Genomic DNA, 23,656 nt, shown 5'->3' on the forward strand with positions numbered 1-23,656 from the left:
TCACTGCACTCCAGCCTGGGTGACAGGGTGAGACTCTCTCTCAAAAAAAAAAAAAAAAAAGTCTGTAGGAAGGTGGCCCAAGACAGATATGGCCTTGACTACAGTCACTGACTCCCTGTAGTCAAGAGCCCAGGCTCCTTCTGTTTTTCTGTTTTGTTGCTCTGCTGCACTTAGCCTACTTTTCAAAGTTACCTCATGGTCCAAGATGGCTGCTTCCATGCCAGCCATCACATTCTCATCCTAGCCAAGGAGAAGGAGGAAGGGAAGAAGATAAAGAGTCAAAAGGAAGGCCCACTGCCTTCTTATTTTAAACATCTTCATCCAAATATAATTCACATGCCATAAAATCCACCCATTTAAAGTCCACAATTCAGCCAGACATGGTGGCTCACGCCTGTAATTCTAGCACTTTGGGAGGCTGAGGTGGGTGGATCATTAGAGGTCAGGAGTTTGAGATGAGCCTGGCCAACGTGGTAAAATCCCATCTCTACTAAAAATACAAAAATTAGCCAGGCGTGGTGGCGGGCGCCTGTAATCCCAGCTGCTCAGGAGGCTGAGGCTGGGGAATCACTTGAACTTGGGAGGTGGAGGCTGCAGTGAGCTGAGATCACACCACTGCACTCCAGCCTTGGTGACAGCAAGATTCCATCTCAAAATAAAATAAAAGTTCACAATTCAGTGGTTTTTAGTATATTCATAGAGTTCTGCAGCCATCACCAAAAAATCTAAGTCTGGAGTGTTTTCATCACTCCAAAGAGAAAGCCCACACTCATCAGCAGTCACTTCCCATGTCCGCCTCAGCCCTAGGCAAGCACTGAGCTGCTTTCCGCCTCTATGGAGTTGCCTGTTCTGTTCCATTATATTTCATATAAATGGAATCATGCAACATGTGGTTTTTCTGTGTCTGGCCGCTCTCATTTAGCATCCTGTGTTTGAGGCTTATCTGTGTTGTGGCTGGTGGTGGTACTGCATCGCTTTTCATTGCCAAGTACTGCTCCACTGCATGGCTAGACCACAGCTGATGCATCCACCGGTTGATGAACATTTGGGTTATGTCTACTTTTTGGCTATTAGGAATAATGCTGTTATGAACGCTCATGTGTGAGTTTTTGTGTGGACACATGTTTTCCTTCCCCTAAGGTTCCTAGGAATGGAATTTCTGGGTCACATGGTCACTCTCTGTTTAACACTCCGAAAAACGGACAAACCGTTTCCCTAAGTGGTTGCACCGTTTTCTTTTCTGCCAGTGTGTGCAGGCTCCAGGGCCGCCCCATCCTCAATGGCCCCAGCTCCTTTGTGAAGATGGCTCCTGCAGCTGCTGCCTGCCACCTACACTAGCATCCTATGGTCCAGAGGGTGGTCTTGTGGCCACCCATAGCTGCAAAGGAGGCTGGAAAATAGTCTTTATTCCAGGCAGCTGTGCACACAGCCCAAAAGTATGGGTTCTAGCACTATGGAAAACAGGAAAACAACTACCCTGGCCACTACGAGTAAAGGTTGTAGCCCTCTGTACTTTCTGGATGCTGTCGGGTACCTGGACATTTCTCCCTCTAGATCCACAGAACTGGCCCAGGGCCTCGAACCTGCTGCTGGCTAAATGCTGGGTCAGCCCTTCCCCAGCCCAAGCCCTGCCACTGCTGAATTCGTTACAGGGCTGTCTCTGTCTTCCAGCCTACGTCCTGCCAGTGAAGCTGGAGATGGAGATGGTTATCCAGCAGTACGAGAAGGCCAAGGTCATCCAAGACGAGCAGCTGGAGAGGCTGACGCAGATCTGTCAGGAGCAAGGGGTAATGCACCGCCACTTTCGGCTCTGTCCATGGTCTTGCTGGGGACACTGGTAGTGCCTAAAGCCACGGGTTGCTAGAGCTGCAGGGGCACCAGAGGTCAGGGAGTTCCTCCAGCCCCTTGTTGGACTCATGGGGAACCTGAAGCCCAGAGAAGGGGGCACATCTCCAGGGTCGCTGATGTACAGCCCAGCTAGGCATGGACTCAACCCTGACTCCCAGGCCAGGATTCTTTCCACTGCAGCACGGTGACTCTTCAGCTCCCTGACCTGAGCCTGCCAGGTCGCCCCCTCAGTTCATCAGAGTCTTCTCGGAGACATGGTTGGTCTCTTAAGCCAGCGGCTAATTCTGTCTGCTGAGGGTTGCTGGGCACCATAGTATGTCCATTGCCATGCAGGATGCCCAGAGCCCCAGAAAGGTGCTAGCGGTGCTCTCCACCCTCCAGGAGCCATGATGAAGACTCAGAGAGGCAGGTGGTGGGCCCTGCAAGGATGGGCTCAACAGAGGCAAGGGGGACTGGCAGCTGGGCCAGGAGCACCCTGTTGGGCATCCAGAGACCGGCATTCAAGGGCTAGCCCTGCGGCTCCCACCCCTCCGGACTCCAGCCAAGTCAGGCCACCCCTCTGCCCTCAGTTCCTTCCTCTGTAAAATAGGGTGGCTGCTCCCATGTGAGTGGGACAGAGGAGTTCAGAGGAAGGGGATTGGGGTGCTCAGGAGGGGGTGGCTGCTGGAACCCACAGCAAGGCTGAGAGCTCTGTAGAAGCGCAGCTCTGGGTGTGGGGAAGAGTCTGGTCCCAGGCTGTAAGGTGGGAATGCTACTGAGGGGACTGGCAAGGTGGTGGGAATGTGGGGGATGGGCTAAATGACATGCATGGGTCATTCCCATTCTGCCCCATGGATTCTGGGGAGGGGACAGGGCCACTGCCCTCAACTACACAAGCCAGAGACACCAAGCCTATGGCTCTCCGTGCCCAGGGCCAGGCGAGTTCTTCTCGGGCTGCCTTCCAGCCCATGTCCTGCCAATGAAAGTGGAGGAATGCCCGTGGCCTCATATTGACGTGGGCACTGAGTCCTTCTGGCTTGCAGTGCAGTAAGGATGGGCACCCCTGGGCTCCCTCTTCCTCCCCCATTGCTGGGTGCCCAGGCAGTCTCCAAGGGGGTCTCAGGGCTGAGGTGTAACCTGGTGTATGGGCCATTATGTGTCCACCCATCCCATCAACCTCCTGTCTCATGCGTCTGGTGCTTAAACACCCTGATTGTGCCAAGTGGAGTCACCTGTCATTTTGACAAGCCCTGTGCCATGCCACCTCTTGGGATTTGGTTGCACGGTGCCCCTTGCAAGCTTTGTCTGTCTAATTCAAGTCCTGGCCTCTCTACAGAGCGTGTTCTCCCCGTCAGCAGTCTCTGCACCCCCTCCCCCAGCCCCACAGCTGCCCTCACTTGTCTGCATTCACAGGGCACTGGGCACTCACTGCCATGGTCAGTGCTTCTTTATACCTGGGGCAGCTCTTCCCACTGAAATGGATGCCCCCTGAAGGCAAGCCTTGTCCAACTCACATCCATGCCCCAGCCCCAGCCAGCACTCGGCACATTGCAGGTCTTAGTAAATGCATATTCAGTGTGTGTTGCAGGCCTTGGTAAATGCATATTTAGTGTACCTCTTGGCTCCATGACCAACCCCAACCTCTCATAGTTTTGGGGTGGGGGACACGTCTGTGGAATGTCACTACAAAGTGATCCTGGGAAATGTCCCCACAGGAATACAGACACACTGTCTTCAGAATCATCTCCTCGGAATGTCTGTCAAGAAATCAATCTTTTTATATGCTTTGGGAACACTGTGACCTTTCATTTCGCACAGAATGCCTGTGCATGACAAGAGGGGTCATCAGCGGACACGGCCTTCAGGGGCATGTTGTCCAAGGTGTCCTGAGAGCAGGGCAGTCTATGGAATCCTAGACTAGGAAGAGAAGCATTCCCACCCTGAGGAGCTGGCATCAGCTTCATTCATTCTCTCGCCGTATCACGTGGTCAGCCAGCACCGTCCAGAGCTGCTCTGTGCTGGGCTTGTGCCGGGCATGCAGATGCCACTTAGGACAGGGTGTGGCCGTTGTCCTCACGGGGCTCTGGGTGACTCAGGGGGTTTAGCAGCCCATAAATAGGCAGTGGAAATCTGGTGCAATGCCTGCATCACACAGGCACGTCCCCGGCTCTGCAGGCCAGGGTGGGGAAGGCTTTCCAGAGACGCTGATGTGGAGCAGGGCCCCGGGGAGAAGGCTGCCAGGCGGAGGGAATAGCGTGGGGTGTGGGAGTGGGTGCAGTGGGCCATGTAGAGGGTGAGCAGAGGGAGGCAGCAGGAGGATTGGGGACAGGCTTGGGAAGGGGCTCTGTGGCTGACCAGAGAGTTTGGGCTTTATCCTGCTGGGACAGAGGAAGCCTGGAGAATTAAAAGCAGGACTGGGGGATCTGCTCAGATGTGAGTTGTTGATGGAGCCTTCTGGCTGCTGTCGGAGGCTGGATGGAGAGGGCAGGGTGGAGATAGGAAGACTGGGGACAGAGGCTGGAGAAGAAGGTGAGAGAAGCTTGGCTTTAGGCAGAGGGGGCTGCAGGGAAGTGGGGAAAGGAAAGCGCAGGGTGTCATCCAGAAAGCGGCTGGAAGCCGATCAGGCAGTTCTCATTCTGCTGTCAAATAGGAAAACAAATGCTCTACTTCACGGCAGTTGGCAACGTGAAAGACACGGACATAGGGCTGCATCTGCCCCTCGTAAATTCGCAGCCTCCCAGCCCAGCAGGGAACGCGCTGACCCTGCCACACGCCTCACCTCAGCCACACATGTGCCACGTGGCCAGGAGAAAATCCTAACGGCAACCCCACCTCCCAGGGTTTCCACCATGACCTCTGTCCGGAGCCCCCCGGGGACCCCAGGTTGCTGCCGTCCTGGTTCAAGTCACTCTCCACATGTGGCCTCCTTCCCGGGGATCTCAGCCAGAGGGAAACTCCCTTGCATTCTGCACAGGAAAGAACCAATAAATAAAGACAGATTCTCTCCAGGTAGTGACATCTGGAAAAGAGATGAACAGAAACAAACCATTTTAATTTAAAAAACACCTGAACCCTGTCATCTTAGTTAAGACAGCAGAAAGGGCCAGACAGGCTGGACTCCCAGCGGGGCCACCAGGGACGGTGGGGGGCTGCGTGGCCAGAGGGACCAGGAGGGCTGCTCTCCTGGAGTCCGTGGTGCCTGCTCCACAGAGCGAAGCAGACAGACGCCTTGCTCACGCTGTATTTTCAGGCCTGGTTTGAGACTTGACTGGGTAACAGATACTCTGGAGGAAATGAGACCGCGGGCCCTGGAATGTCAGGGATGGCTAGACCTTTGGAGACAGCAGCCCATGGAATGATTGAGAATAGACTTGATTCCAAATAGACTTCGAGCTGGCTTTGAACCCAGGTATGTCTCTCTTTAGAACAATTACTGGCCTTGTGGCTTTGGGCATTAATGGGACATCTATAGGCCTTGGTTTTCCTAATCTGAAAAATGTGTGTAGTAATAGAATCCTTGAAGGATGGTGATGAGATCGCGTGACCTAAAGCCTGACATGTGATGGGTAGCAACTGATGGGAGTCCACCAGCCCCACCACACCTGCCCCACACACCCATTTTACAAATAAGAAAACTGAGTGGTGGCGGCTCGCCCAGACGGCACACAGCTAGTCCAGGGGGCATAGAACCAGGCGTCCTGTGAACACTGTTCTTTTCCAGCCCATCATGTTCAGCTTCCATTTTCCTACTCATGGCACCTCTTAGCACTCGGTGAAAACATTGATCAGATTATGCATGGGGTATCTTATACTGCAGGCACAGACCTGGCTCCCCTCAGCGGTCTCAGTGGCACCCCCAACCCCATTGCAGGACAGTCTAGTATTCTTTGTGATAAACTCGTTCTCTCTCCTTGCTGGAATTCTCAGAGTATAATGAAGCTATTTCCAAACTGAATTCACGTATGCTGCCTGAAAAATTGACATTTACCAATGAAATGTGTTAGGGTCCAAGTTTAAATACAACACCTGGCCTGGCGCAATGGCTCACACCTGTAATCCCAGTGCTTTGGAAGGCTGAGGCAGGAGGATTACTTGAGGCCAGAAGCTTGAGGCTGCAGTGAGCTGTAATGACGCCACTGCACTCCAGCCTGGGCCACAGAGCAAGACTCTGTCTCTTAAAAAAAACCAAAAAACACTTTGCACTCCCTTGCTCTCTTGCTGGGATTTGTTTGTACAAGTATTTGCCACAACTTCACCGAGCTCTTTTTTAAAAAAATAAACTTTATTTTTTAGAACAGTTTTATATTTACCAAAAAATAGTGAAGCAGGTGCAGTTTCCCATATCACCTGTGCCTGGCTACCCATTATTAACATCATACGCTGGTATCATTTGTTACAGTGCACAAACCCACATTGATACGGTACTCAGATTTTCTTAGTATTTAATCTTTTATGTCCTCTATTTGCTCCATATCACATTCAGTCAGCATGTCTCCTTAGGCTTCTCCTGGCTGTGGCAATTTCTCAGACTTTGTTTCTGATGACCTGAAGGGTTTTGGGGAGCACCGGCCAGGTGTTTTACAGGATGCCCCTCTGTTGGGATTCATCTGATGTTTTTCCCAGGGTAAGCCTGGAGTTGTGGGTTTTGGGAGGAAGACTGCAGAGGGAAAGTGCCATTCTCATCATGTCACATCAAGAGGACACGCTGGCCGCATGACTTCTCACTGTGGTGTTACCTGGATCACCTGGCTGGGGCAGCGTGTGTCAGGTGTTTCCACTGCACGGTTACTCTCTGTTTCTTCATCTTAACTTTCTTTTTTTTTTTTTTTTGAAACAGAGTCTCACTCTGTCGCCCAGGCTGGAGTGCTGTGGTGCGATCTCAGCTCACTGCAACCTCCGCCTCTCGGGTTCAAGAGATTCTCCTGCCTCAGTCTCCCAGGTAGCTGGGATTACAGGCGCCTGCCACCACGCCTGGCCAATTTTTGTATCTTTAGTAGAGACAGGGTTTCACCATGTTGGCCAGGCTGGTCTCAAACTCCTGACCTCAGGTAATCCACCCCCCTCACCCTCCGAAAGTGCTGCAATTACAGGTATGAGCCACCGCACCCAGCCCATCTTAACTTTTTAAGAAAGATTACATTGCTTCTTACCGTGACCCTGTGGAGACTCTCAGGTGAGCCTGTTGGCCAGTTTCTTGCACGAATATCTGATTCATTTCATCTTCTGTGCTACATTTCTTGCCACAGGCCCACACCCAGGGTGCTCCAGAACCACCTTATATAACAGATGAAAGGCCCCTGGGAGGGCAGCTGGCCCAATCCAGGATTTGGCACATGGGGCATCTGAGGCTCAGAGAAGGGGATGGGTGAGCCCAACATGGCACAGCAGTTATGAGGCCAGGACGAAAACAGGTCTCTTGTCGCTCATTCCAATGCCTTCCCTCCTGGATCGCACTGGCCCTCTGGCTTTGACAGGGAGACAGGCTTCACTACTTCCCTCATTCCTTTGATCTCTTCTGGTTGTGGGCACACCCCATCCTTAACAGATCTCTACCTGGGGAGGAGTGCCTAGAGCATCCCGGGATGGAAGGAGGACTCTCTGCTGGTCAGTCATACCATTCCAAAGCCCTGGCCATGCCTTCTGCAGTCCCTTCCAGACTCCCCACTGCTGTGATAGAAGCACATGGCCTCTGACCCCTGAATTCAGCAATTCCTTAGGTGGAAGTTCTTTTTCATTCTTTTTTAAATTTTTTTATTTTTTGGTGAGGGGTGGATCCTGGTCAGAATTTCATTATGAGTTAGGCTTGCTGGTACACAGATGGATTCCAAAGTCACAATGCTAGAGGCTGCCCTTCAGAGAGATGGTGTGGATGCCTGGTCTGTCTTTCTGTCCTGGCTGCTTCAGAAACCAAAGCCATTTTAGATGCAGTGGTTAAATCAATGCAGCGATATACTCTTCTGACTCATCTCACAAAACCACCTCTGAGATTTTTATGTACCTCCATGCGCGGATCTCACTCTAGTTCCGAAACACATTCTGAAGTTTCTCTTTCCCCTTTAAGCCTGGTAACAGCTTTTGGTACAAAATAGTATGGTTTGACCTGGCCCACTGTGGAAGTTAGTTTCTCTTCTCTGAAGCTGTCCTTCCTCAGCACAATTCACCCTGAGATCATTGGCAAAATATTGAGGGATGAGGCTCAATCTGGGGTGACTCAAAGTCCAGCCTCCAAGGAGACCAGTGGGACCTGTGAGCCCCTTAGGACATCCTTAGACCTTGGGAAAGGTGAGTCCCTTGTCGCGGAGTTTGGAGAAGTAGAAAGAATCCTCTTATTCAGGGAGCCAGCAAGCCAGATTCAAACCTCAGCTCCACCAGTGACCAGTCGTCTCCCTTTTAACCCCTGAGCCTCAGCTTCTCATTGGGAAAACTGGCAGTAACAAGGCCTACATTATGTGGATGCCATATGCATCAAATTAAATCTGGTCCACTGGAGGCTCTCAGTAAGGGTTAAAAAAAAAAAAAAAAAAAAAAAAAAAAAAGACCAGGCGGGTGCGGTGGCTCACACCTGTAATCCCAGCACTTTGGGAGGCCGAGGCGGGCAGGTCAGGAGATGGAGACCATCCTGGCTAACATGGTGAAACCCCGTCTCTACTAAAAAAAAAAATACAAAAAGTTAGCCAGGTGTGGTGGCGGGTACCTGTAGTCCCAGCTACTTGGGAGGCTGAGGCAGGAGAATGGCATGAACCTGGGAGGTGGAGCTTGCAGTGAGCTGAGATCATGCCACTGCACTCCAGCCTGGGTGACAGAGCGAGACTCAGTCACAAAAAAAAAAAAGAATAAAATGCTACTAAATGTATCTGTATGATGGTTGCTCATTCACAAATGCACAGTCATGTTTTAGCTCATTTTTCCCTTGATGGTGAAAGTTGGCAGGCTGGGTACTATTAATCCCTTCACATGGAAAGACTGAGGTTCAGAGAGGCTGTTCTTTGCCCAGATCCTGCAGTTTTTCATGGAGGGGCTAAGAAAGGAACCCAGGGCTTCAGTGTCCATTTCCCTGCACCAGAAAGAGGAGTCTGCCTGAGTCACTGATAGTTAGGGTGAGTAACACCAGTTGTTGCATCTGGCAGATCCAGAAACCTGTGTCCTAACATAGGAGGAGTACGTTTGTCACTCTCATCATAGTCCAATGCAGGTTGCAATGGGTCAGGGTGGAGGAGGGACCCTCCGTTCCACACAGATCACTCAGGCCTCCAGGCTGCTCCCATTTTGTGACTTTTTTTTTTTTTTTTTTCCGAGATGGAGTATCGTTTTGTGATCCAGGCTAGAGTGTAGTGACATGATCTCGGCTCACTGCAACCTCTGCCTCCCGGGTTCAAGCAATTCTCCTGCCTCAGCCTCCCGAGTAGCTGGGACTACAGGCATGTGCTACCACGCCTGGCTAATTTTTGTATTTTTAGTAGAGACGGGATTTCACCATATTGGCCAGGCTGGTCTTGAACTCCTGACCTCAAGTGATCTGCCCACCTCGGCCTCCCAAAGTGCTGGAATTACAGGTGGGAGCCACCAAGCCCAGCCGATCCTTCTTCCTCCAAGTCCTCTGAGTCTTCTCCAGTCAGTGGATAGGAAAATGAGGCTGGGGAATTGGGCACAGCAGGTTTTTATTGGCCAGGACTGAAAATGGTGACATTGCTCTGCCCCTGTTTTTTTGGCAAGAGTCAGTTACACAGTACCAACTAGGGGCACCAGATGCTGTCAGAAGTGGTCTTTGTGCCCAAGAAGAAAACATCGCCTGCACAGTCACCCAACCCATAAAACAAGGCCAGTGGTCTCACAACATTCCCTACTCTTTCCCCGGTTCCAGTACAGCAGGCGGCACAGCCACACTTACCAAAGTCCTTCCTGGAGGAATGCCCTGTCTCCCTGGCCTGTTTCCTGAAGAAACAAGATGATAATCTTGACCCTGCAAACTGCAGGCATTTCTGCTGGAGGAAGATGTGGGGAGAGGAAGCTGTCATGCCCCTCCCTCCATCCCCTTCACTGTCTTTCATGTGGAGGAGCCAGAGCAGATGTAGAAGGTGGTGGGTGGTCTGATTGGGAGCCAGGGCCCATCTCCCCATCCAGGGCTGTCACTGGATCCCATTGCCTGCTGGTTTTCTGGACCCGTGAGAGAATGCCAATGGCTCTGCGTAGGTCCCTCGCCTTTGAGGCTGGGCTAGCAGCTCCAAAAAGGGGCCAAAGGGCAGGAATAGCAGGAATAGAGCCGTGGTTCCATGCTGGCTCCAGGGATGGGGCTTGAGGCTGGCTCGTTCCAGAGAGCTCCTTCTTTTCCTACAGAGGCCACAAGTCCCCGGCTCAGCACAATAGCCTTTGTTACCTGGATTATTCAGGATCTCCACTGTGGGAAGTGAAATTTTTTTTTTAAGATGGGAAGTGATTTGTAAAACAGCCGATAGCTTTAATGACAAGCCTATTTAGCTGATAAAATTAGCCATCAGAGGAATAACTTATGTTATCCTTTTGCCGTAATTTAAATTTATGGCCAACTACCAGGCATCTTCACAGTGGATGGAAAGGGGCCAAGGTCGATCTCAGCTTTATTCTGCTCCTAAATCATTAGTTTGCAACTGTCTCCTGATTTTTATTGTTACCAACAATGGCGAAACTAATGGAAATAAACATTGGATGCTATCCTAACAGCAGATGGGTTTGAAGGCAGGGCAGTCTGTGCAGACAGCACTAATAGGATGGAGCAGAATTACTGCTATTACATTAGATACCATCGAGCTTCTGGCCAAAGTGTGCATTGATCAGGACAAGGCCCATGTCAACTGGACTCCGTAACCAGACCATTAAAGGTGGAGAAGCGCTGGGTGTGCCTGTCCTGCCGCCCCGGTGGGTCTGACCCTTCCTGATCTTGCATTAAAAGCCCGGCCCCGATGGAAAGGCCCGGCCCCGATGGAAGGGGCCTGACTCACTCCAGTAATGCATACTGCGGGCTTCCCTGTGGATCCCAGATGATCTGGGCAGGTTATCTGATTAGAAATACTTAGCTAATGTTGTGCACTAAATGGGTATGTGACTGCACTTTAATTCTTCCCAAGCCTAGGGATGGTCTATTTTTTCCCACCGGGCCCATTTGCCAGTGGAAGATTTGCTTCATCAAAGCCACCGTGCACCTTCTTTTCCCAAGGTACAGGCCCGTGTGAGCCCTGGGGAGCCCCGTCCCGTTGTGTTTCTTCCTGCTTTCAGCAGTGTTACTGCAAGGTGCTTCCGTGTGGGTGTCTGTGGGTTTTTTTTTTTTTTTTTTTTTGAGACGGAGTCTTGCTCTGTATCCCGGGCTGGACTGCAGTGGCCGGATCTCAGCTCACTGCAAGCTCCGCCTCCCGGGTTTACACCATTCTCCTGCCTCAGCCTCCCGAGTAGCTGGGACTACAGGCGCCCGCCACCTCGCCCGGCTAGTTTTTTTTTTGTATTTTTAGTAGAGATGGGGTTTCACCGTGTTAGCCAGGATGGTCTCGATCTCCTGACCTCGTGATCCGCCCGTCTCGGCCTCCCAAAGTGCTGGGATTACAGGCTTGAGCCACCGCGCCCGGCCAGTCTGTGGGGTTTTTTGGTATTTATTCTGCTTAGGAGTTTCTTAAATTTGTGGCTTGATTTTTTTTATTAGATTTGGGAAGTTCTTGGCCATGCTTTCTTTATTCATTGCACCTGTCTCCTGTCTCATTCTTCTCCTCTTGGAGCTCCAGTTGTACCTGAGGCTGTTTGGTTATGTCTCATGTTTCTCTTAGATCTTACTCTGCTCCACTATTCATTCTCTCTCTCTCTCCCTCTCTCCTTTTTCAATGGCTGTAAGCCTTGATATTTTTCTGTAGACCTGTCTTCAACAAGCCTACTATGTCCAGTCTCCTGTTAAACCCATCCAACCAACTACTCAATTTCAGATACAGTATATCGGGGTTCTAAAAGTTTGATTTGATTCTTTTTATAGAGTCTAACCCTCTGCTGAAACACTACACTCATTTTGTCTGTCTTTCCCCCGTATTTTTGTTAATATATTAATTGTAGTTATTTTGAAGTCCTTGTCTGTTCACTCAACTATTTACCCAGGTCAGCTTCTATTAACTGCTTTATGGCTTGATAACCAATCATGTTTTTCTGCTTATTTGCATGATGAATGCTTCTCATGGTGTGCTACACATCATTGATGATGCATTTTAGAGGTTGTGGATTCTGTTATCTTTCTCTGAAGAGATGGTTCTCTGGGAATGGGGCATTTTGGCAGGGAGTAGGGGATGGCTCTCAAGACAGTACTGAGCCTTAACTGCACTTACACTTCATTCCCTCCGTGTGGGGTCCTGGAGCTGGTACAGAGCTCGTGATAGACTTGGGAGTTCAGTGAGTCCATTTGCCTTATTGGATACACAGTGAAACCGAGGCCAGGGGAAGAAAAGAGGTTCATCCAAAGTCAGGGCGAGGGAGGAGTGATGGGCCAAGGGCTCAGCCTCCAGCCCCTGCTTTTCCCTCTGGTGACTTCCTGTTCTCCTGGCCCCTGCTACCATCAAGCTGCCCTGGATTCTGTTGGGCTGAGTCACTTCCATCTTTCCCATAAGGCTGCAAGTTCCCTGGTGCAAGGTCTTGGGGGCTGGAAGCCAGGGGTGTAGGCTGTGGCCCCTGCTTTGCTTCTGAAGCACCATGTGGTCCTGGCCTTTCCCCCACCCTCCCTCCCAGCACAAGAGGCTCCTTCCCACCTCCGGGCCTCAGTTTCCCATCTGACTCATGAGGCCCTGATGTCCTAGGGCCCCAGGGAAACACTGTGGAGGCACATGTGGCCATGATAAGCATAGGAGGAGCCAGGAGCCCAGCTCTAAGGGTCCCACTAGCACCTCCTGAAGCCCCCCTGGGCTGTCCCAGCCTGTGACTGGGCTGAGAGCCATGTGGCCCATGTGCGCTTCCCCTCTGAGGAGTCAGTCATTCCTTCTCAGGGCGAGATGGACAGCATCCAGCCACCCCACACCCTGTGGGTGTGAAGCTTGCCAAAATCTGTCCCCAAAGCAGGTTGTCCTCTCCCTCATCCCCATTCCAGTCCATGCCACGTGCTGATATTGCACCTCCAAGGTAGTCTCTTATCCCTCCTCTTATCTCCGTCTCCACTGTCTCCACCTTCATCCATACCTCCTCGTCTCTGGCATGGACTGCTGCAGTAGCCTCCCAGCTGGCATTCCTATATCCACTCTGGCCCCATCCAATCTGTTATCCATTCTGCAGTCAGCATAGTCCTTTCAAAATGCTCGTCTGGATCACTGTGCACCGCCATTCCCACCTCTCTACCCTTCTGTTTGGAGGATTCCAGTGGTTTCCAGTTGTTCTTTAAACATCTTACTGTGGCTACAGGCTCTGCCTGGTGGGGCCCCGGCAGAGCTCCCCAGTCCCTTACCTTCTGGCCCTCTGGCCCGTGTACACACCACGCCTCCCCTGCCATAAGTACCACCCCAGGGCTGTGCTTGGCTCTCAGAGGCGACTTGTTCCCTGCACTGCAGCTGACAGCCCCCATTTCTGGGGCTATCCAGGTTTTACCTGCAAGCCGAGGAAGGCATTTTCATTCCAAAACCCATAACAGAATGTTAACATCGCCCCACCATGGTTTACTTGACTTCCTACTGAATGAATGGATGTGAGAACTGCCACACACTTGGAGTTCATCTCTTTAGCTGAAACTTGCATCTGTGTATGTGCCTACATCTGCACATGTGGGCCTGGGGCTGGGCAAGCCCTGGCCTCTGGCTGTCTGGCCTGAATTCCAGCGGGACACTCTTGGGCAGCTCCATATCAATTACAAGCCATCAATAATGCATCCCTTCAGAGTGGCCAGGAAGCCATTAGCTGGCCTGCAGGCCTTGATGAGTGGCCTTGGAGAAAGTGGGCTGGGTGTGCCCATGGGAGGTTCAGATCAGCAGGGCAGGAGGGGCTCCCAGCCCTGGCAGAGCTTGGGAGGGTTGCCTCATGGGCCCTCAGTCGCCCTGAGACCTTGCTGCCAGGGGGTGGCTTGCACCCTCTCAGCCTGCACATAAAGGCCACCCTATAACGAGCCAGCCTCGCTTTCTCATTCTGTGAACCTCCAGCCACCTTTCAGTGTTTTAAGTGCTGGGTTGTCGAGGTTCAGCGTCTGAGCCCAGTGTGAGCCCAAAGTTAGGGCTGAGTCTGTGACCAGCATCGGGCTCAGTGTGTGAGCAGGGTCAGGGCTCAGTGCATAGCCAGCATGAGGCCTGGGTCTTTGTCTTAGCTTTGGGACAGGGTGCAGCTCAGTTGGTGGTTGGAGTTAGGGCCCAGTCTAAAGCCAGGGAGTTGAACAGGCTAACTGGTTTCCTGCATTGATTTGTTCATATATTCAGCAATGTTTATTGAATGCCTCTTGAAGGCAACAAAACAGACAAGACCCCTGTTGGTTCGCAGATGATATTCTCCTGGGGGTGGAGGGTGGCAGGGGTGCGCTGGAGCTGTCACTTGCTCACAAGAACCCATTGTGCACATTTCCCCCAAGGTCATCTTGTTGATAGCTTGAAATCAGCCATGCTAGAAGTATGCCTTCCCCCCCAACCCCACCCCACTGGAACACCACTGGGGGCTGAACAAGAGGTAAACTGATCATCCTTTAAAAATGGTGGTTTATTTTCACGCTGCTAATAAAGACATACCCAAGACTGGGTAATTTATAAAGGAAAGAGGTTTAATTGACTCACAGTTCTGCATGGCTGGGGAGGCCTCAGGAAACTTACAATCATGGCAGAAGGGGAAGCAAACACATCCTTCTTCACATGGCACCAGCAAGGACAAGTACCAAGCAAAAGGGGGAAAAGCTCCTTATAAAACCATCAGATCAAGGCAGGCAGATCACGAGGTCAGGAGTTCAAGACCAGCCTGGCCAACGTGGTGAAACCCCGTCTCTACTAAAAATACAAAAATTAGCTGGGCACATGTCTGTAATCCCGACTACTGGGGAGGCTGAGACAGGAGAATGGCTTGAACCCAGGAGGCGGAGGTTGCAGTGAGCCAAGATCGTACCACTGTACTCCCACCTGGGTGACAGAGCAAGACTCTGTCTCAAAAACAAACAAACAAAACCAAAACCATCAGATCTTGTGAGAACTCTATCATGAGAAAGCATGGGAGTAACCACCCCCAAGATTCAATCACCTCCCACTGGGTCCCTCCCACGACACATGAGGATTATGGGAACTACAATTTGAGATGAGATTTGGGTGGGGACACAGCCAAACCATATCATGGCATGATCACAAATATTTATCTGATTTCCTTCCCCAAACCCCAATGGAATGATAGTAAAGAACAAAATCATAAATGCGTAAGAATTAAGAAACTATCTCTTGCACAAGTACAGTGGCTCACAACTGTAATCCCAGCACTTTGGGAGGCTGAGGAAGGTAGAGGATTGCTTGACTCCAGAAGTTTGAGACCAGTCTGGGCAACATGGCAAGACCCTGTCTCTACAAAATATAAAAATAAAAAATTATCCAGGCGTGTGCCTGTAGTCCCAGTTACTCAGGAGGCTGAGGTGGGAGAATCACTTGAGCCCATGAGTACAAGGCTGCAGTGAGCTGTGATCACACCACTGCACTTTAGTGTGGCAGACAGAGTAAAACCTTGTCTCCAAAAAGAAAGAAAAAGAGAGACAGAAAGAGAGAGAAGGGAGGGAGGAAGGGAGGGAGGAAGGGAGGGAGCGAGGGAGGGAAGGAAGGAAGGAAGGAAGGAAGGAAGGGAGGGAGGGAAGGTCTCTGTCCATCATGACAAACCTTGTCTCAAAAAAGAAAAAGAGAGGGAGACAAAGAAAGAGAGAAGGGAGGGAGGGAAGGAGGGAGGGAGTGAGGGAGGAAGGAAGGAAGGCAGGAAGGGAGGGAGGGAGGGAGGGAGAGCGGGAGGGAGGGAAGGTCTCTGTCCATCACAACAAACCTTGTCTCAAAAAAGAAAAAGAGAGGGAGACAAAGAAAGAGAGAAGGGAGGGAGGGAGGGAAGGAAGGAAGGAAGGAAGGAAGGAAGGAAGGAAGGAAGGAAGGAAGGAAGGAAGGAAGGAAGGAAGGTCTCTTTAAGTCTTGTCCATCAGGACAAAGAGGAAAGAGATTTTAGTGAATTGGGGGGAAATGGAGACTAGACAAGAAAGTGGTAACTGATTGAACAGAGTGGAGAATGGTCACTAAAGTGCCCACAGAGGAGGACAGTGAGGGAAATGGGGTACTTTTCCCCTCGGAACCCCTGAGAGTCTGGGAGGAAGGGGGTGTAGTGTGAAGCTGACACAGGGTGGGGATGGCTAAAGGTCTACATGCATAATATTCGAGATCCCAAGACACCCTTGCAAATCCTGCATGGCCAGGAGACTGAGTTCCCCCACCCTGCAAGAGTCCAGGGGTTTGTCCTCGGGAGAAAATGAACCAGGGGGCTCTGCATGTGGGCACTGGGTTAGGCAGGGACTTGGGGAAAGGTGGAGGGCTGAAAATGAGGATTAAATGAAAGTCTTTCCCCCTAAAAGTGGGACCCTCTGCCGTATTCCTCTGCCCTACTCACAGCACAGAGGCAACCAAAATTATAGCCTCAGGCAGTAAGCTGAAAACCTGTGCAGTCCCAGAGACCAAACCTGTAGACACTGACATTGGGAGGCTGTCCAGTGCCAGGTTGGTTCCTGGCCACCCTGTGGTTCATGAATGCTTTTAGTTGTGTGTGTGTTTTACTTTCACAAAAGTAAAATCAATAAAACATTAAAAACACAATATCAGAAGGTGATAAGTGCAATGCAGAGAATTCAGATAGGCTGATGCAACTGAGTGCCTGGGGGGCTGTCCTAGGTGGCAGATCAGGGAAGGCCCCTCTGAGGGGGGCCACCATGTGATCTGGAACAGAGGGAGCAGCTGAGAACGCGGCCCTGAGACCAGCGCGTGCTTGGTATCTTTACAGAACCAGAAGAAGGATTGTGTCTTGGGGTCAGGTCACGGGAGAGAGGATGAGACGAAGTTGGCCAGGTGGGCAGGGCCAGATGGTGTAGGTGCTTTGTAAGCCAAGGCTGAGGAGCTCGGGCTATCTCCCAGGTCGGGTGGCGAACCATCGAGGTTTATGGACAGGAGTGTCATGATCTGACCTGGGTGTGGGAGAGTCCCCACGAGTCCTGTTAGAGTGATGGCAGAGGGACCCAGAAGCCGCGGCTGTAGGGGCCAGAGCTGGCAGTGGAGGTGGAGGGAGGCGCGATAGCTGCTGGACTTGGGGGATGGATGGGATGTTGGGGTGAGGGAAAGCGAGGAAGCAAGGAAGGTGATTGCATTTTTGGCTCCAGCTAAAATGAGATGAAAACACTTGAACAGGTTTGGATAGACAGTGAAGAGTCCTGCTTTGACCAGATTGATTTTGCAACTCCTGTGAAAGTGATACTGTCATGGAGGCATTGGTGGTGAGAGTCTGACACCTCAGTTTGAGGGGTCAGGGCTGGAGAGGTGCATTTGGGCGGCATTGGTAAGTAGGTAACCTCCTAGGCAGGGCGCCCGGGCGTGGTATTCGCTGTCCGCCCTCCATACTCGCTCCGTGCAGAAGCGGTGCGAGGCGTGCGGGGAACACTAGGTGGCGGTGAAGGCCCTCCTTCCTGCGAGCCCGCGGCCCGGACCTGCAATGTCTGACCCAAACTTCGCGTTGGCCCTGATGTCCCAGGAAGACCCTGGCGTGTGAACAGCCATCTCAGCCACAAACCCAAGGGGTATGTGGAAGCCTTTCCAAGAAGCTTTCCCCAACAGAAAGTAAAACAAAATTAAAATGTGTGCAGCTTTTACAAGGCCAGCTTGCTGCCTGGCCACCCTATTGTTCATGAATGCTTTTACAAAACGTTAAATACACAATAATATCAAAAGGTGGTAAGTGCAATGCGGGAAATTCAAACAGGCTGCCACTCCACCTGGGAGGAAGCCCTTAAGAGGAAGCAACCCAAGTCCTCAAAGAGGTGAAAACCCCATTTTACAGAAAAGAAAACAGGCTGGATAGGTGATGGGACTTGCTCCAGGTCACAGGGCCAGGAAGCCACATGGCTTGGACTGAACCCAGTCTGGTCCTGGGTGCCTCCTTGTGGAGGAGGAAAGTGGTTGTTGCTGGAAGAAAATGAGCCAGTGTTCAAACCAGCGGGCAGTGACGCCAGGATGGGGTCCCTAGGAGGGGACACGGGCCCTGGGTGTCCCGAGGTTTCCGGTTCTTCCTTAGTCATCAGTGTAAGGCATCTGAATGAGGCTTTCATGTTGTCAAGCACCCTTTGGGGTCACACATCTGTGCGGAGAGCTAGAACTGAATTTGCACCCAGGGCTCTTGACTCCCCGTCCAGTGGCCTTTCCACAAAGGAAACACGTTGTGTTTCCTCACCCGGGCATCCGTGAGATGGGGGCCAGACTGCAAGGCACCTGAGACACAGGATCGCACAGGTTGGAAAAGGCTCCGCAACCCTAAGAAGCTCTTGCGAACCGCGATGCTGGGAGATTTCTAAGGAATCATCCAGCCGCAGGAGGCTCAGCCCAGTCCTCCCCACTCCGCCCCCATGTGGGAGCCAAGCGCCCAGAGGTCAGGCTGGAGGCCCCCCGCCAGCTGATCCAGCCCAGCCTTTTTCTCTCCTCAGTTTGAGATCCGACAGCTGCGCGCACACCTGGCGCAGCAGGACCTGGACCTGGCTGCGGAGCGCGAGGCGGCGCTCCAGGCCCCGCACGTGCTCAGCCAGCCGCGCAGCCGCTTCAAAGTGGTGGAGGCCGGCACGTGGGACGAGGAGACAGCGGCCGAGAGCGTCGTGGAGGAGCTGCAGCCCTCGCAAGGTAAGCCTGCATCTCCACCCGGCCCCAGAGTGCCATGGCCGGGGGTGCCCCTCGCCCGCCTCTCGCGCCCCGGGACCGTGTGCAGAGTGGGTGGGGTTCCTTGCCCCTCCTTAACTCGTGATTGGGGGACACCCTCAGGTCCGTAGCCTCGGTACTGCCTGTCAGAGCCCAGGAGAGTATGTAGTCCAGCCACCGACCCAAACTAGAAATGACTCGTCCCCATTTCATGCCTGTGGCCTCCGGCGTGCGTTGTGTGCGGTGTCTTCCCTGTCCTCACGGCAGCCAGAGGAGGAGGTGTGACTTTCCTGTTGTATGGCTAAGAAACTGAGACCCAGGAAAGCCGTCCAAAGGCATATCGCTAATAAGTGGCAGAGCCAGGCTTTCAGACAGAGGTCTGGGGCTTCCTACTGGAATGCCACCTACTGGGGACCAAATAAGTCCAGGCCCGGGGCCACAGCAGCCCAGAGCCTGAGCCTTGCAGACGGTGAGAATTCATGGGACAGTGATGTTAGTGGAGATGGGAACACGGGCCACAGTCCAGGGTAGGGTCCTGTATAGAAGGGAGTTATTTCTAGATTCAAATCCCAACTCTTCTATCAGCCAGTTATGTGATGGGAGTCTCTTGGGGGCTCAGTTTTGCTAGCTGTCAAATAGGAGCAATACTGAGGCTTCCTCACAGGGCTGCTGCGAGGCTCAGAGGTTTCGGGAATTGCACGGGGCCACCCAAGCCAGGAAATGGTGGCGCTGGACTGTGAATTCGGGCTACGGGACCCAAAACCCCAGCTTCATCCAGGAGCCACTCTTCCTTGGCATGCCGTGTCCCCTCCAGGGCAGTGAGGAGACAGCCGGGCAAGTTGAGCAGGTCGGGAGGCAAGAGGCCTGAGCTCCAGTCTCTGCCACTCCCCAGCTCCGTGACTGGAGGCTTCAGCGTTCCCTTCTGTAAAATGGACTCCTAACTCAGTTCATCTGCCTCACAGGACCTATGAGGAACCGATGGCTGTGAGAAAGCTCTAAGGGTTGTAAGGCACTGCAACACACTGCAAACAGCCTTTGGGAAATGAATGGTCGCTTTTTTTTTTTTTTTTTTTTTTTTTTTTTGAGACAGGGTCTCACTCCTGGAGTGCAGTGGTATCATAATAGTTCACTGCCACCTCAGACTCCTGGGCTCAAGTGATCCTCCTACCTCAGCCTCCTGAGTAGCTGGGTTCATAGGTGTACACCATCTCATGCAACTAATGTTTTATTTTATTTTTGTAGAGATGGGGTCTTGCTATGTTGCCCAGGCTGGTCTCAAACTCTTGGCCTCAAGTGGATCCTCCTGCCTCAGCCATTGAAAGTGCTGGGTTTACAGGCATGAGCCACTGTGTCCAGCCACTCTTTTGAGAGATCTTCAGATCTTGGAAACATAGGATTTGGGGGCTAGAGGGGACTTCTGGGTCCACCCCTTCAGCTGATGTGAGAATCCCCTCTATAACTCCCTGCCATGAGCCATGCAGCCTCAGCTCGCCCTCCTCTAAGAATAAGTGCTTCATATCTCCCTGGGGAACCCACCCCACCTCCACACGGCTCTGCCTGTAAGAAAATTCTTCCTCAGACTGCACTGAGGCCTGGTCCCTTGCTCCTGCCTCCCTGCTGGCCATGGGTTTCACGCACAGGCAGTGCCATCCCAGCTGAGACCGTTTAGAGATTGTTTCTTCTCCAGGGACGTCACCTGCATTTCCACAGTCAACCTTCAGGGGACGCACTCTCCAAGTTCTTGCTGTACTGCCTCCTCCCAGAGCTCTCCAGTGTTTTGGTCCCTCTCAGAGTAACATCCACAACTGAATGCAGTTACTGGGGTGCTGCAAGCCCAAGGCAGAATGTTGAGGGGGGCACTCTTGCTTTTTTTTCTGGACCCGGGACCCCCACGATGCAGCCAGAAGGCTCCTGAGTTTGTGGGGACCACTTGGCTGAGCTCATAGCTGACCCAGCCTTACGTACTCCCCACACAGCTCATCTGAGCCGTGTGTCCCAGCAGCCCTGCCTTGGGCAACAGGCTTTTTGTAGCCTCGTGCAGAACTTCATAGAACTTCGTAGTCATCAGTGTTCATCTGTAGCTTGTTTGATTCCTGCCTTTACTCCAGGGCTTGGTAGGTCCTGATTCACAACCCATTGCCAATTCCTGATTAATTGAAACAGTCCCCTTCTTCATCTTCATCATTCAGCCTTTATTATGTCTGGACCTTGCCCAGCTCCCTGCCCTCTCTCTGCAGTCTCCTCTCCCCTCTGCAGTCCCCCCTACCCCACCATACCGTGATTGTTCCAAACATCTTTCACACCACTCCCCGACTTCCGCCTTTCCTGGTTCCCTGTGTCCCTCAGGAAAAAGCCCACGCCCCTTAGGCTGGTGGATTAGTTTGCTGGGACGACCATAACAAAATGCCACAGACTGGCTAGCACAAACTCCAGCAACGTATTGTCTCACGGTGCTGGGGCCGGAACCTGAGATCAGGGTTGGGCATGGTTGCTTCCCTCCGGGGGCTGGGAGTGAGAATCTGTCCCAGGCCTCCCCGTGGCTCCTGGTGGCGGCTGGCAGTCCTCGGCGTCCGTGGCTTACAGTAGCATCACCCTGCTCTGTCTTCATCTGCACATGGCGTCCTCCCTATGCGCATGTCTGGATCTAGATTTCCCCTTTTTATAAGGGCCCCAGTCATATAAGGACCTCATCTGAACTAACAACATCTGCAACCGCTTTCTTTCCAAGACTACATCCTGAGGTACTTGGGGTTAAGGCTTCAACATACGAATGAAGAGGCGGTACCCATTCAACCCTTAAGAGGGGGCAGGCACATAAGACCCCTGATGATCTTGCCCCGGGTTGCCTCCTCAGCTTGCTTTTCACTCTAGAGGAATGGAACTTTTAGTTCTGTAAATGTTCTGTGCGGTCTCTGAGTGTCTGCATGCTGTTCACGGGATGGCCCAGCTTGCCTACCAGACTTCTCTTCATGCTTGTAACCCATCTTAGAGTCAGCTCCCGGATCTCCACACCCTTCCCTGGCAACCTTACACCGACTCCAAGGTCTGGATCCTGCTCCGCTGCCATAAGCGTTTATGTGTGTCTCCCCTCTAAACTTACTTCAGGGCCTGCCTCAGCCATTTCTCCATAGTTTGTTGCATTGAATGTAATCTTCAAGCCGGTAACTGATCAGAGAACAAAATAAGGCTCTCTGACATCACTTGTCCTGCTGTGAAGCCCTGTGTCTTCTCTAGGAGCTGAGGCCAGTCAGCAGTAGTTCACCCCAGAAACCCCACACTTGGCTTTCAGCCCCAAGGCTGGTGCTTGTGGAATCTGCCTTCTTATTCTTTTTGAAAGTTCTTCTGGAAGGTGGGAACAACTTTTGCCCACTTTGCCTGGCTTTCTAAGGATGAAAGGAGCAGATTTACAATCTCACAGCCCATTCCAGGATCTTCCTCTGTTACAGCCTCCTGGCTCTGCCCACAGCCAGTCTTGAGGCTGCACCTCACCTGGGGCTTGGGCCTGCCCCGTGATGTTCTTTCTGCAGGTGTCAGCACTCCCGGTATGGCTGCTCTCCGCGGCACCTCCTCTGTCTCTCTCATCAGGGTCATTGGATTTAGAGCTAACAGCACAGCCCTTGTCCCTCAGCCAATGACCTACAAGAGCCTGAATGCCAGATGCCACATTTGAGCCCACAGGGGAGCCAAGATCTGGACTTGGAGGTTCCACAAACAAACCAGCCTTTAAAATACTCCTGCACATTCTAGGAGTGCTCTGAGGCTTTCAGTCCTGCCTGGCCCTCCTGCTCCTCCTCTCTCTGCAATCCCCATAGTGGGCAACTTCCAGGAGGAGGAGGAGGGAGGCAGGGGCAGAAGGGAGAAATCGGGTCAGAGTCGAAGGCCACTTGGGGAAACTGATTGGCTATGTGTCACCAGCAGGATGTCACAGGGTCTGCAGTGTCCCTGCTCACCCTTCTGGAAACTAGGGTAGGGGATATCTGGATAGGGCAGGCCCAGGCCTCCCATAGAGGTGCCAGACATGCACCCCAGGAGCAGGTGCAGATGCCTCTCCATCCAGCCCTGGGGTCCCCCCTGCCCACTCTTCCCTGCTTCTGGGGCATCCCCTGGGTACCTCCCGGCTCTGTGGATGCTGCCTGCCCCAGCCTAGGCAGCTCCCTCCGCACATTGTTTCACAGCCAGCCCCAGAGCATCAACAGCAAAGCCAGTGCCTCCAAGGCAGAGGGCAGAACATGGGGCTGGCGAGGGACACGCGTGATTCACAGCCTCGCATGGTCCAGGGACACAGGGCATCCCCCAGCTGATCTCTCGTTGACCAGGAACTGTGTCCAGGGAGGGATTTTCATGACATTAGAAATTATGGCTGGACAAGCTGAGAGCACTGTAGGCCACTCTGGAGATGAAGTAAGGGCAGTGCTTGTTGCTAACTAACTGTGACCTTCAGGCCAGCAAGGCTCTGAGGCCCACCTCATGCACAGGACACAGACAATCCAGGGATTAACCTACAGACATGAGCCGTGAGTCACAGAGCCTCGGGAGGGCCCTGTGTTTTGCAGGGTGGGGGAGGGCAGCCCAGGAGGGCGGGGTGCCAGCCCCAGCCGTGAGGAGGAAGCGGCTCCACAGTCTCAACAGTTGCCAGCAAGTCACAGTCAGACAACGCCAAGCAGCTTCTGTTTAGACTTGCTCTAGCACAAATCATTTTTAAAACCTAGGCTGCAGAGTTCCAGGCTTTGGGGCCTGCCAAGTTCACAGTGCCCCTGTGTAGTCATTAATACTTCTCTCCCAAATTTATTAGTCTTGAAGCTCGCCCATAACTTATGAATTACAGCCCCTGGTGGGAGTGCCACGGATTTCACCATATATCACAGGGAACCTTCACGTCCCCTATGCTGTTGCAGCATCCAGAGACACTGCTGCAGGGGTGCATGCGGCCAGCCGGCTCTGTGCCTGCCCTCCGCCAGGCAGCCCCAGGGGAGGGA

General features: G+C 52.4%; 1 protein-coding gene and 1 long non-coding RNA gene across 4 annotated transcripts in view; one reads left to right on the forward strand and one right to left on the reverse strand.

Annotated features, from left to right (window-relative positions):
- TMEM266 (transmembrane protein 266) overlaps nucleotides 1-23,656 on the forward strand; it is a 148,926-nt gene that overhangs the window by 117,684 nt on the left and 7,586 nt on the right. For all 3 annotated transcript variants that reach the window (XM_008015767.3, XM_038010209.2, XM_073012352.1), the window contains 2 exons: nucleotides 1,672-1,787; nucleotides 18,476-18,665. In XM_008015767.3, the coding sequence (XP_008013958.2) occupies nucleotides 1,672-1,787; nucleotides 18,476-18,665 (306 nt within the window). The remainder of the gene's footprint in view (nucleotides 1-1,671; nucleotides 1,788-18,475; nucleotides 18,666-23,656) is intronic.
- LOC140710500 (uncharacterized) lies at nucleotides 1,007-8,308 on the reverse strand. The gene is made up of 3 exons (XR_012091567.1): nucleotides 6,978-8,308; nucleotides 4,607-4,846; nucleotides 1,007-2,583 (listed from the first exon to the last, which is right to left on the reverse strand). It is a non-coding gene; the product is annotated as an uncharacterized lncRNA (long non-coding RNA).

Source organism: Chlorocebus sabaeus, chromosome 26 (assembly GCF_047675955.1).
Source record: "Chlorocebus sabaeus isolate Y175 chromosome 26, mChlSab1.0.hap1, whole genome shotgun sequence".
Classification (NCBI taxonomy): domain Eukaryota; kingdom Metazoa; phylum Chordata; class Mammalia; order Primates; family Cercopithecidae; genus Chlorocebus; species Chlorocebus sabaeus.